General features: G+C 38.6%; 1 protein-coding gene across 13 annotated transcripts in view; it reads right to left on the minus strand.

Annotated features, from left to right (window-relative positions):
• Window positions 1–14,639, minus strand: part of Znf148 (zinc finger protein 148) — a 114,748-nt gene that overhangs the window by 29,726 nt on the left and 70,383 nt on the right. For all 13 annotated transcript variants that reach the window (XM_027412807.2, XM_027412806.2, XM_027412805.2 and 10 more), the window contains 2 exons: window positions 3,957–4,080; window positions 2,703–2,786 (listed from right to left, as the gene is read on the minus strand). In XM_027412807.2, coding sequence (XP_027268608.1) covers window positions 2,703–2,786; window positions 3,957–4,080 — 208 coding nt within the window. The remainder of the gene's footprint in view (window positions 1–2,702; window positions 2,787–3,956; window positions 4,081–14,639) is intronic.

A 14,639-nucleotide genomic window follows, 5' to 3' on the forward strand; every position in this document is an offset into this window, starting at 1 on the left:
GGCAGAGAAACAGGGGGGGGGCTTTTCTTTGAGAAGAAATCCTTGCTGTAATTCCTCTGGAGTCTTTATGTTCTTCTAAGCTGTTTTGTTTTGTTCTGTGTGTGTGTGTGTTTTTTTAATGTTTGTGTTTATGTTTAATGTTCTCTGTGTGTGTTTTTTAATGACTCTGGCCTTTGCTTTCCACGCCTTCTAAATGTTACTAAACACACAGAGAATGTAAGGCTGAGTGACAGGATGGAGCATGAAATGTAGTCTGGGCAATGTCACTGACTAGACTGCAGAAAGTTAATGAAGTCCTCAGCTTCTCTCCACTTCCCAATACCACATGTGGGACCAGCAAAATGGGGACAGGAATACCTCCTGCAGTTCAAGACAGTCCCTGCTATTTAGTAAATTCTCAATAAACTACTCATCATACTCAAACCCAAAGTGCCCCCACAGTCTAGCACTGGTGCTTTCTCAATTGGTGGGTATGACTGACTTAGCTTTAACAGTCAATGTAACACACTTTAGGCGAGCTGAGAAGGGAGTCTCCATGGGGGACTGTCAGGATCAGGTTGGTCTGTGAGCATGCCTGTGGGGGATTTTCTTAATTGCATTAATTGCTGTCATAAGACTCAGCCTAGGCCAGGCAGAGGAGGTGCATGCCTTTAATCTCAGCACTCAGGAGGCAGAGGCAGGTGGATCTCTATGAGTTCGAGACCAGCCTGGTCTACAAGAGCTAGTTCCAGGACAGCCTCCAGAGCCACAGAGAAACCCTGTTTGGAAAAACAAAAAACAAAAAAACAAAACAAAACAAAACAAAAAAACAAAAAAAAGAAAGAAAGAAAGAAAGAAAGAAAGAAAGAAAGAAAGAAAGAAAAGGAAGAGGAAGAGGAGGGAGGGAAGGAAGGAAGAAGAAAGAAAAAGACTCAGCCTGAAAGTGAGGAGCACCATTTGGTGGCTTGATCCTAGAGGAGAGTGCTGACCCAGCATGCTTGCATTCTTCTCCCTGCTGCCTTGGCTTGCCTATGAGAGGCTACAGCCTAGAGCTGTGAGTTACAACAATGCTTTCCCTACGTTGTTCAATAAGGACTGAAACTAGGACAGAGCTACTACAAGACTGTAAGCAGGGTTAGAGTTCACCACAGTGAAGATGTCTGAATGACGGAAGGATAAGCACGATGCCGCATTTCTCAGATCCCATTCACACACACACAGATTTTAACTTAGCCTTAGTGGCTTTTCTGAGGATTTCCCCGAGTAACTCTGAAGAAACCTATAGCACTTAATTACAACATGCTTATTTATATGTTTCTTATCTCCAAAACAAAAGAAAACACAGACCCTTTCACACAGTCTGTGTACTCCTAGTACCTGAAAAACATTGGAGGATCCATCACTAGTTGAATGAGTAAATCATCAAAATCTAATAAACACACAAAAATATTTAACTACTTTTACCTTTTATCTGATGGCTTTATTATTGCACTGAAATTTCAATTTAACTATTTAGCCACATAAAATCTTCTTTGTTCTTCCACTGTATATATGAAAGTGATAAATGTTTACTTAGTGATATTCAAAACCGTATTTGAAAGAGTAGTGCATCCAACCAGGCATGGTGACTCATGCTGATAACACCAGCAGTCAGGAGGCCAAGGCATAAGGACAGACTTGAGTTCCAGGACATTTTAGATACAGAACAAGACCCTGTATCAAAGTGAAACCAAAAATGCAGACAGATATGCTGCACAGTTGGCACTGCATTGCAGCAGAATAGCCACCTTCAGGCTTCTTCCTGATGGCAACAAAGATGCAGGGAAGTTACTGACAACAAAGGCTGTTTCAATTGGACACCGTGTCCAAGAATCGAATTCACAAATTCTGCACATACTATGAAACTCCATCTAAATAATATCAGGGCAGGCATTTAACTGAGCAGTGACACAGAAAAATATAAAGAGCTTACTTAATCTTTTCAAGGTTAGTGTATTTTCATCAGCGTTCTCAATTCCATTCAAGTATAAAACCTACAGCTCTACTGACTTACCAACTTTCTCCCCACCCCCATACATACACACAAACTCACCCCCAAAACATTGTAAATCAATTTCAAAAAACCATCTTTTACACTGCTTAGGGATATCAAACGAGGAATATCAACAGTTTACCAAATCAATTCACTTATACAACTTAGTTTTATATGTATTAAAATAATAAAATATATACTTACTTTAAAATGAGACTTAAATTTTTAACATATAAACTAAAAAGTGATCTTCCAAAACACTTATTTGTAAATCATAACACTTGACAGAGACACTGGCAGTTGTCTCTTTCTTAATACAGTAAGCCATATAAAGGAGATATGAAGGGTACTACTGCTCTAGAGTTTCCAAACAACTCAATAGTCCACAAGCTAACTAGTGTGAGTGATATTTTTACTTAGCTCAAGAAACAGCTATTTCAAGAAAGCGTCCTCCTTATATGTACACAATTTAGGTTATTATGGAACTATTTCAAAATAATCCCCTGGGACATGACATTGAAGCCTGGGTCTAAACACTGCTTTACTGAGGAAGAGAAAAGGGACAGGCCGAGCTTGATGGTTTTATGCAATAAGAATGAGTAGAGTGGTCAAGGCCATGCACCTTACTAGACCCCGCCCTCCCTCCTACCAGACAGAGCTTTAAGGAGGGGAGGGTGCAGCCAGCACTCACCGGTATGGATCTTCTCGTGTCTCTGAAGCAGGTACTTCTGTATGAAACGCATGTCGCATTGACTACATTGAAACGGTTTTTCGCCTTAAAATAATTTGACATCCATACATTAGTTAATGAGTAAAACAACATTTTAAGTCACTACTTTGAGGATATATAATAAGTCTTAGAAGCCCAAATTTTGGAAAATTCTAAAACATGATAGGATTTTTAAAAAGCATGTTTCAATAACAGTTCTATTTTCCCTCAGAAAATTCCTCCAGGATTTAAAGTTTTATATTTTCACAATCACACAAAAATAAAATATGATTTACATCTTTCTAATAAAAAAGGAAAGACACACGTTCCTCCGGTACCTGAAGGCATGCCCACCTGTTCTCTGTGGGGACCATCCCTCTGTGCCCTTTTACCTGTCTGTCTTCTTCAGAGAGCTCAGAACTGTATGAACACCCTTGAAAGAAACCCATCCGTCTTCATTTCAGAGTGCTGGGGGTCTGTTCCACTGGGAAGACTCGCTTCAATGGGACAATGCTCCTTGACACCTTCCCTCTTTCCCCTACTACACCTTACCAAAGAGCAGTCTCAAGTCTCAAATGCCTCCCCACCCACCGTGGCAAGACCCTTACAGAGATAATCTCCTTGCAGAGAAGATCTCCTTGGTGTTCGATCCACAGATTCCCCACCAGCCTCTGTCCTCTGAGGGCGTGGCCCTTCCTCAGCCTCCTGGCAACCTCTCTCCTTTGGCTTCTGGCTGCCACCATATTTCCTAGTTCATCAACTCTCCCCTATTACTCCCTCTCCTTTACCTACCAAGTCATCTAACAATCCTAGCTTGCTTTTCCAAAGGTGTGTAATCAATCTTTAGTACTATTTTCAACAATTTTACAAATTTTAACTTCTACTTTGGTTAGCTATCATTTTTAGTATCTGATATCAAACCTTGCCTGTGAGGGTTATATATATAGCACAGAAAGAAGAATGCCATAGGTTCTTAATACATTCTCAAGCAGTTTCTCAGTGAAAAAGAGTGCTTTAAGCCAGATAAGCACCCAACTAAGACTACTAAATGTATATATCCATGCTAATTGTCTGCTCATTTAAAGTCTTTCTTGGTTTCTTACTGATAGTCTGACTACAAATTCTGATTGACAATGTCAAGTTAGCTATGGTCTTAAGACTGGATTACATTTACACGAAGATGAAAATAACAATGATAATAATTTTAATGGCCACAAGCCCATTTTTATTCAATACCTGTATGAATGAAGACATGTCTCTGTAAGTGATAGTTCGTTCTAAAGGCAGCATTGCAGTGCTCACAGACGTGAGATTTAGGGGTTTTCAAACCAAGTGATCCATCCTCATTTATTGTAAGGATCTAGTTTAAAAAGAGGCAAAAACAAAAGAAAGTTTTTTAAATGTAAATAAATACTACACTTTAAAAGGACAATATAAGCAATGGTCACTGGGGCTTATAAAATTTTCAGAAATAATCTGGAAAAGACTATTAGAATAGTGGCACCTGTAATGTAGTTAAGTGCTGTGTACTTAGGTTGGGTAAAATCAGTAGCACTCTGGTAGTACTGGTAGCACTCAGCCACCTCCCTTGTCATGCTGATGGCCACCAGAGCCCCTGAGTGTTCTCCTATGGGGCTGCTAGAGTGAGCACAGCTTGATTTCCAACTTCAAATACTCATGTTTGCAGGGAGAAAAGTCAGGTATCAATCAATCACTGTGAATGGCTAAAGCACAGAAAACCAATACAACTTAATTTTATGTGATTGCAATGTGAAATTCTATCTACTTGAATGGAATAAACATCAGGATTTGATCAATTACAAAAAGGTTCAAAATCCACTATAGATAGATAGATAGATAGATAGATAGATAGATAGATAGATAGATACAAAAGGACTAGATAGTATCTAATCATATATACCTATCTAGATATGGTGTCCTTTTGTGTGTGTGTCTGAATATACAGTTATTTGTATATGTTTAATAACTACTTCAAAAGGATTTACACCTTGACTGTGAGGGATGATGAACTGAGCAGATAAATAATGGATACACTGGACAGACTTTAAACATTTTTTGAGACAGGTAAGAGTTTGCCTGTCATTATTTTCTCATTTTTTTAAAAAGAGAAAATTAAGTTTCTCAGTAATCCTCAGTAGAATCTAGACTTTGTCTCATCTAGGATCTCTAAAGATACTGTAGAATTAGCACTGCTAAACATGTCTTAAAAATACTTGTCAGATAAATCAGAGTGGGAAGACAGGAGAAAAGAAACCAACTTGACCATCCTGGGCATCTTGCAAACAAGAACACTGTGAGTATGGTCTAGACAGTTACCAGTGAAAGCTCACCTTCAGGCAACCTCATGAGTTCTACCTTACCAACCACTTCCTCAGCATGCAGCGTTTACTACCTCCCGTTAGACACACAGCAGAGTGGTAAGAGAAAATGATTCCATCATCATTTTTACCAAGGAAAGAAAAAAGGAAGCAGAATATAATGTGAAGAAGAATAGAGGAAAACTAAGAGAGCGCCAGCTATCGTGGAGATCAGGAGTCTGAAGCAGGAGGCTACAGAGTCCAAGGTCAGTCTGGGCTGCAGAGCAAGAACTTGAAGATAAGAAGAGGGAAAGACAGGATCAGAGCATGAGCCAGAGGTGGGAAGCAACTTGGAGTTGAATGTCTGCAGAAAGTAAGCTGAGATCGTGGCACACTAAACCAACACTTAGAAGGCTAAGGCAAGTGGATCTCTGTGAGTCCAGGGCCAGCCTGGGGTCCAGAGACAGTTCCAGGACATCCAGGGCTACACAGAGAGACCCTGTCTCAACACTTCACCTCTCACACACAAAACAAAGAAAGAGACAAAGCAAGCAAACTGAGACACTGCTTAACACAGGAAAGAGAAATTTGGACGGCATCTTAGAAATACAAAGCACCATAGAAACTGACTGGGGCCTACCAACACACAGCTATGATCCCTTCTTCAACTCTAGAAAAGAGAGGTAGTAAAGGAAAGTGGCTTTAAGCTTTAGAGTATCTTTTTACTTTAAATTCAAGGAGACAGTTCAGCCTATACTCATGCAAATCAATGATAATTAGCATGCAAATTATACAGGGTATTTGGGTTCTGGGCAAATTGCCAACATGGTCAACAATGCTTCAAGTCTATGCACCCAACACATAGAAGGGACACATTTGGCAGGAGAATGGAAGTGGGTGTCACAGCTTCCTGAACAGACAGTGAGAATAAAAGTCTGATTTCTGGCCAGTCAAGTTTAAGTTAGTTTTTTTTTTTTGTTGTTTTTTTTTGTTGTTTTTTTTTTTTCAGTTCTTCCAAGTCACATAATAATAATGTAAGTTAACACTGTACCCAAGAAAAATGCACAAACCCTCTTAAAATAGGATTCAAAACATGCAAAAGAAAATGATGCTAAGTATTATACATAATAAATAAGACAATAATACCAGGCTTTCTTCTTTTCACATGGGTTGATAAAAATAAGATCTGAGTGCCAAAAGTCATGGTAGCTCAATGGCTGTCTATGGATAGCAAGTGGAAAGAAAGGTTCTTGTTAGGCACAACTCTGGCCTATGTTGCCTACTGTGAAGCGGATGTAATCTCTGCCCTTTGTAGACAGTTAAGAGTTCTGGGTCATTATTTTCAGCACTGGAAGTCATCATACTCTCTTCGTTCAGGTCTTAATTCAAGGTTTACTTATATACATGAAACAGATACCTCTACTATTTTATGGGCAAACACACCAAAACCAATCAAGCAAATTTATAAGTTCAAGTAGAAATGTCAGATTCTCAGACATTTTAAATTTAATTTTCTTTTCCTTTGTTAGGCCAGTGCAATGCATATTTTTATTTATAGAATGGAGCAAAATCCACCTTACCATAAACAATCATCAACAGCTTTTCCAATCTGCAATCTGTTTGAAATGTATCCACATGAACTTGCCTGTTTCATTCACCACTATAACCCCAATGTCCAAACCTGGAGTGCGGGCACAGTGGATTCTACACCTATCACTGACAGAGTTACCTGTCTGCTGCCTATACCAAATAGCCCACACAACTTAACACTTCATTCTTTAAACAAACAAGCAATACAAGAAATGTTTAGCTAAAATTGTACTTCTCAATCTCTTGGCCTTCAGACCATCCTAGGAACACAGACAAGTGAGCATTCCAAGACAAAGCGCAGGCATGGGACCAGCAGCATATTAACTCTGCCAAACTGTCTTCCTTAGCATACATTGGCCTTAGTTTTTTTGTTGTTGTTGTTGTTGTTTTTTGTTTTTTAATTTATTTATGTATTTTATTTGAGTGCTCTGTCTGCATGTATGCCTGCAGGCCAGAAGAGGGCATCAGACTCCACTGTAGATGGTTGTGAACTGTCACATGGTTGCAGGGAATTGAACTCATGACCTCTGGAAGAGCAGCCATCTATATAGGCCTGACTTGACTTACTCTTGTTTACAACCTTTCAAGATCTTTTTGAACTGTGATCCAATGGTTTGAGACATTTATTCTAAAGATTATCAGTCTTACTTGCTATTAGTACCACAAAATATTTTTGCTTAAGTTCTCCCACTCAACATATGATCACCATTACAGCAGAAAGAGCTGGAGGCTAATGCTTTCATTCCTAGGACGTATGACATAGCATTTTTTAGTTTTGGCTGGGGGTGCTGTTTTTGTTGGCCAGAATGTTCAGAGTCCCCCAAGACTGGAATTACAAGTCTGCTTCTTCAAGCTCAATTATCATAGCAGCAACTCTGGGTTAGTTTCCTCTTGTCCTACTACTTTGTCATAAACAGTATATTATAAAGACAGAGCAAGTCAGGGTCTCCTCTTACCAAGAAGACAAATTAGTAATACAAAAATCTAACTCTTGTGAGTTTCATATTTGTTTAATAGTGTTAAGATTTTACAGGTTTAAAAAAAAAAAAAAAAACTGGTACCTAATGGAATTCCCTAGCTATTCTGTGCCCCTAATCTCATAGTTCACTATATATTTTTACTTTGAGACAAATTTGTTTCCAGCTAATATGTATGTATACATTATATAGTACACACACACACACACACACACACACACACACACACACACACACACACACACACAGAGCAGGGAGGAGTCTTAGGAGTGAGGAGAGCTCTCTTAGTAACACACCTCTTTTTATCAAGCAAGGTTTAATAAAACGCTGCTTATTCAAATGACAGACCACTCCAGAATCAATCACACTCCCCATGAGAAAGGATTCTTCTCAAAAGACAAACTCAGCTTTTTGCATTGTATGTGCATACAACTAAAATAATCCATTCATATTTTAATCTAATGACTACAGACTTTATAACACCTTCCAACATTAACTGATATCAATGTTTAAGCCATTCAAACACAAGAGAACTTAGAGATGATTTGAATCAATGGTTCTGAACCTGTGGGTCATGACCCCTCTGGGGCTGAAAGACCCTTTTGCAGGGTTCACATCAAATATTCTAAATAATGTATGTATGTATGTATGTATATTACAACTACATTATATATGCAATATATACATATATTTATATATACACATATATGTATATACATATATACATATAATACATATATACATGTATATACATATAAATATACATATACATATACATATACATACATACATACATACATACATATATATATATATATATATATTACAATTCCTAACTGCAGCAAAATTACAGTTACGAAGTAGCAACAAAATAATTTATGGTTGGGGGATCAACACAACACGAGGAACTGTATTAAAGGGTTGAGGCATTAGGAAGGTCGAAAAGCACTGATTTAAACCCTTACCAATTATGAGAGGTTTTGCTTCTAACTGAGGGCAGGAAAAGTACTTTGAAGACTTTCTTCCTGCCTGGTGGTGGTACACGCCTTTAATCGAAGCACTGGGGAGGAAGAGGCAGGTAAATCTCTGAGTTCAAGGCCAGCCTGGTCTATGAGTGCCAAGGCTACACTGAGAAACTGTCTCAAAACAAACAAACAAATAAAACTGTCTTTCTTATCCAAAACAATACAACTCTGAAAGCACATAACAAGATCACCCAGAGTAAATGTCAAGTCAGGGCTAGTTCCTCATTATTTACAATCTCCGGATTTTATTATGTCTCTATACTACCATTTTACTTATTAGCAAATTTCATTTTCAAATGGAAAGTTTTAATGGTGTCAGAATAAGAATATGAAACTCACATGTCATAATAATGGAATATGACTCATAGTCATCATACTGGCCTTAAGAATTTAAAAGATTGGAGGGGGTACACTCTCGAAAACAGACAGAGGACAACTTGCAAGTGTCAGTTTGCTCCTTGTACCATATGGGTCCTGAATTAGACTCAGATGGTAGGACTTGATGGCAAGTGCCTTTACCCACTGAGCCACCTCACTAACCTCTGACTATTAGTTTTAGAAAGGTCCTCTCATATGTCCTGAGTTTAAAGGAGTAGGTGACAGTCTCTAAAAGATGATTTTTCTTTTCATCATCAGAATCTTTTTAATGGTTCACGTCTATGGAAAACAATTTCCCCATAATACAGTCAATGTCTGAGAAAACCAGATTAATGAATTACTAGTATATTATCTTTCTAATCTTTAATTTTCTCATTAATATTACATTTGATTTCCTACTTCCATTTCTAGTCTCAGTTCATCTTCAAAGATGGTTCTTCCCAAAACCAATGGAGCATGGAGAAGATAGTATGACAATGTCTAACATCCATTTTCTACTTCTTTTAAAGTAATTTTTTTTCAACCAGGTGGTGGCAGCACACGCTTTAATCCCAGCTCTTGGGAGGCAGAGGCAGGCAGATCCCTGTGTGTTTGAGGCCAGCCTGGTCTCCAGAATGAGTTCCAGGACAGCCAGGGCTACACAGAGAAACCCTGTCTCAGAAGAAGAAGAAGAAGAAGAAGAAAGAAGAAGAAAGAAGAAGAAGAAGAAGAAGAAGAAGAAGAAGAAGAAGAAGAAGAAGAAGAAGAAGAAGAAGAAGAAGAAGAAGAAGAAGAAGAAGAAGAAGAAGAAGAAGAAGAAGAAGAAGAAGAAGAAGAAGAAGAAGAAGAAGAAGAAGAAGAAGAAGAAGAAGAAGAAGAAGAAGAAGAAGAGGAGGAGAAGGAGGAGAAGAAGGAGGAGGAGGAGGAGGAGGAGGAGAAGAGAAGGAGAAGGAGAAGGAGAAGGAGAAGAAGAAGAAGAAGAAGAAGAAGAAGAAGAAGAAGAAGAAGAAGAAGAAGAAGAAGAAGGAAGAAGAAGAAGAAGAAGAAGAAGAAGAAGAAGAAGAAGAAGAAGAAGAAGAAGAAGAAGAAGAAGAAGAAGAAGAAGAAGAAGAAGAAGAAGAAGAAGAAGAAGAAGAAGAAGAAGAAGAAGAAGAAGATGATGATGATGATAATTTTTCTCATTTAACAATCATTATCTTACATATTTTGATTCCCAAATCTTAACTCTCCTCTGGGACCAATGGTACATACTGAACTGTTGGGAGATGACCATAGGTTCATAATCTGTGTACGTAATACATCATCCTTCAAGAGTTCAGCTCCACTCTGAACAATCAGTTTCTATTAAGATCTCCTAAAGCACTCTAATAACAACCCACTTCCTTTCCTTAGCTCTTGTCAAGAGACTGGACACTCAAATGATTTGTTAAATGAAAAGGAGAAATACTACAGAATAGAATTAAAACCACACTGCCTTTTCTTGATTGATTACTAAAGGATTTGAAAAGTCTACTACCTGTTTACAAGAATACTCAATTTTATTTTAAAAATTTTTCTTAGAATTCATGAATTTTAAGGAAACAATCATAACAAAATTCTTTTGAGCTAGAAAACGCCTCGTGAAGGTCAATGGCCATGGCAAAGTCTAGTGGCAACACTTCATTTATCAAGACTTAAGGTCTTCAGCTCACATGTTCTTTTCAAGAACATTCCCAAGTAAAACTCTTCACAGATGGACCCTAGATGTCTACAGCTAGAAAATGTACCATGGACAACCAACACAGAGCCTGGGAGGTGGGGGTACCACCACTGAGATCGGATTACATTTACACAGACTTCACAGGCTTCTAATAACTTAGCCATCTGTAATACAGAACAATTGCAGATTTAAAGAGGCAAAACAAAGTGGTGCCGAGTAGCCCACAGATACAGCAATACAACAATGTGTAGCCTGTCCTTAGGAATGAGACAGGGAAGCCATCAGAAGCAGTCAACAAGAACACTTCCAGTCCAATGCTCACATCTCCACTGTGAGGGGAAGATCAGTCTTCTCACAGGGCTGTTTTACTACTCATGCAAGTTTAAAAAGCTTATTACAGCAGCATTGAGACACCAAAGGCTTATTTATGGTTAAATGTACTATTTTGGTTAAAAATGAAATTGTATTTGGGTTGGGAGTATAGTAGGTGCTTCAATAGTAGGCACTTATTTGGCATGCATGAAGCTCTGGGGTTCAACTCAATCTACTTCAATCAAAGCAGCTCTCTACACCCCTCACCCAAAGAAGAAATGTGGCATTTGAAAGAAACAAGTGACTACAACCTCTTCAATTTTCTTTAACAGATTATTTCACAATAGAGAAAACACCTTAACCCAGATAATAGTCCCCAACTCAGTTACAAAGCATTTCATCTATTTTAAGATGACAAAAGTTCAGACATAACTGTATGCTGTCTGCAGTGCAATGCACCACAGTTAGTGTGACAGAGCTTTCATCTGCTCACTTGAGTCCCATCATGTTACTTTGGTTCTATTTCCTCTTCAGATCCCATCTGACGATACATATACTGAAGATACTGGTGATGGGCAGCAACCAGGGTTTGGCAAAGGTCTTGAGGGAGATTATGAATTCTCCAAAGATAATGAATTCCAGTTCTCAAGCATCTACTACATATTATTCCTAAACATTCCACCCTCTGACAACTTTCCTCAAAGTCTTCTGCACTTTCTTAGCATTTATTACACCTCAAACTTTGAGAAATTTAAAAAAATTTTAAATTTTCAGATAATCAGCACATTGATTTATAAACTACAAACCGACGATAAACTTATCTGTCTTCATGTGAAAATAGCAGAATAAGTTATTTCAATGAAATATCTGAAGTATGGCACTAACACACTTTTGAAGAGATATGAAAGAACTCAGCTTACACTTCCAAGTCCTAACACTTCAGACACAAAGAAACCACTCACCTAGGAAACTGCAGATCAATGTGAAAATTAGCCATACTTTTCTCTGCCCACTATACTAACATGTAAGAACAAATTTGTTTTTGTTCTTTTTTAACACAGGGTCTCTACATAGACCTGGATGTCCTGAAACCCACTCTGTAGACCAGGTTGGCCTCAAACTCAGAAATCTGTTTGCCTCTGCCTCCCAAGTGCTGGGTTTAGAGTCATATGCCGCCATGCCCTGCTATGAACAAGTTTTTTGTTGTTATTTGGTTTTGTTTTTTGTTTGTTTTTTGAAACAGAGTTTCTATGTTCTGGCTGTCCCAGAACTTGTTCTGTAGACCAGGCTGGCCTTGAACCCACAGAGATCAACCTGCTTCTTTCTCCCCTTCCCAGAGTGCTGGGATCAAAGGTGTGCACCACTACCACCCAACTGCTGTAAACAATCTTTAAGTGACTACTTTTGTTCTTCTCATTTGTATCTGTCCTATCTATACTGAAGGGCTTGCCCTAAAATGCTCTCTTATGTATACTGCACTTAGAACAGATTGGCTCCCTGGCCACTACAATGACTGGGACACAATATCTTGGTGTTGCTTTTAGAAATCTTCAAAGAACTGACTTAGACAAGCAAAACTCTGAATACATGATCTGTATTTGGAAATGCCTTGCTGGGGCAGTGGTGTCGAACACCTTTAATCCCAGCACTTGGATTTGATCCTCAGCACCCTCCTCACACCCATGAAGGCCTAGTGAGCACATCACCAAAAATGTTCTGGGTAATCCTCTATTGGACAGTAAAAACCTAGGACTCAGTGAGAACTTCAGAAGGCATCAAATTGGGGCTGGAGGATTAAGTGGTTAAAAGCATATACCATTCTTGCAGAGGGCCTGGGTTTGATTCCCACTTGTGAGCAGGCAGCTCAGAACTAGCTATAACTCCAGCTGCAGGGAATCTAATACCCTTTTCTGCCCTGGAACAGCACACACACACACACACACACACACACACACACACACACACACACACACACACACTCTCACTCTGCCAGGTGTGCTGGTGCACCCCTTTAATTCCAACACTCAGGAGACAGAGGAAAGCGTATCTCTGTGAGTTTGAGACCAGCCTGGCCTACAAAGGGAGTTCCAGGGCAGCCAAGGCTACTACAAAGAAACCCTGTCTCAAAAAACAAAAAACACACACAAAAAAAACCACACACAATAATAACAACAACAACAACAACAATAATGGGCTGAAGAGATAGCTAGGTAAAGTTAACAGCACTTGCAGCTCTTGCAGAGGAACTGGGTTTGGTTCCCAGCATTCATATGGTAGTTCATAACCATCCATATCTCCAGTCCCAGGGGATCCAATGCCATCTTCTGTCCATTAACACCAGGCATGCAGGTAATGTACACACATACACTCGGGAAAACACTCCTACACATAAAATAGATCAAACTTTTTTAAAAAATAAATTACAGAATAGCACCAGAAAAATATGGTAATAAAATATCTAGGAAAATATATAACTTTGCACATGTATAGATTTAAAATCTTGAAACAGCGGGCCTGAAGAAATGGCTCAGGTTAAGAACACTGGTTGCTCTTCCAGAAGACCTGGGTTCTGTTCTTGATGCTCACATGGTGGCTCACAACCATGTGTAACTCCAAGTTCAGCAGCACTAACGTCCTTTTCTGGCCTATGCAGGCACCAGGCATGCACGTGGTGTACAGACAGACATACATGCAGGCAGAACACTCATGTATACAATAAAAAAAAATAAATAAACCTTAAATTCTTAAAACAGATTGCCATATGTAAACAATGAGCATAAAGTAGCACAATTGACCATTATTACAATTTTAGAAGTTAATTTTTCACAGACCATGAAATTACTCTGAGGAATCTGATTTGTTGATGCAAAGACCAATAACAATAAAAATAAATCACATTAATCACATTAATCACATACTCCAAACAAGAAGGGGGGGGGTGAAAGGATTTCATAAAATGTGAAACACAAATGTCAGACAAATAAATATGAACTAAGTATGACCCAAAACTGAAGAAATATGATTCCAACTACAGTGTCTCTTGTGGTGAGTTAGCCATAGAAGGCCAACTCCAAGCTCTCGAGGTTGCAGGCAGCACCAGTCACAGACACTTGGTTGGATATAACTTGTACAATGATTCTCGAAATCAAATGTATACCCTGTGACTCCATAACACAATGATAATGTACAGCATTGACTTAAAATGGAAACGAAAGGAATATAACAACATAGCAATGCTCAACAAAATAATCTTTAATTATAACATGATCTTGTCAAAGTGATATATTATGCAGCTAATAAAAATGCTTAATAAACCTTATGGATCTGGGAACACAGCTCAAGGGTATAATGCTTGTCCAGAATGAGCACATGTGTGCATGCGTTCCCTAGCACTATAAAAACAAAAAACTACTGTTGTTAACTTTAAGTGCAAAAATGGTTAAACACACAATACAAGTTAAAAAATCAGAAAAATACATTTACACAAATCACTGAAGTTTGAAGACAGAAGGGAAATATGGCAGAGAATCAAAATCTGTTAGAATGCTGTAATTCTTGAACTTTGACTCCGTAAGCACATGCTCTACATCCTTAAGACAGCACAAGGGGTGTGCTAACAACGGGAAATGAGAGGTGCAGGA

This window comes from Cricetulus griseus, chromosome 4 (genome assembly GCF_003668045.3).
Source record: "Cricetulus griseus strain 17A/GY chromosome 4, alternate assembly CriGri-PICRH-1.0, whole genome shotgun sequence".
NCBI classification, from domain to species: Eukaryota; Metazoa; Chordata; class Mammalia; order Rodentia; family Cricetidae; genus Cricetulus; species Cricetulus griseus.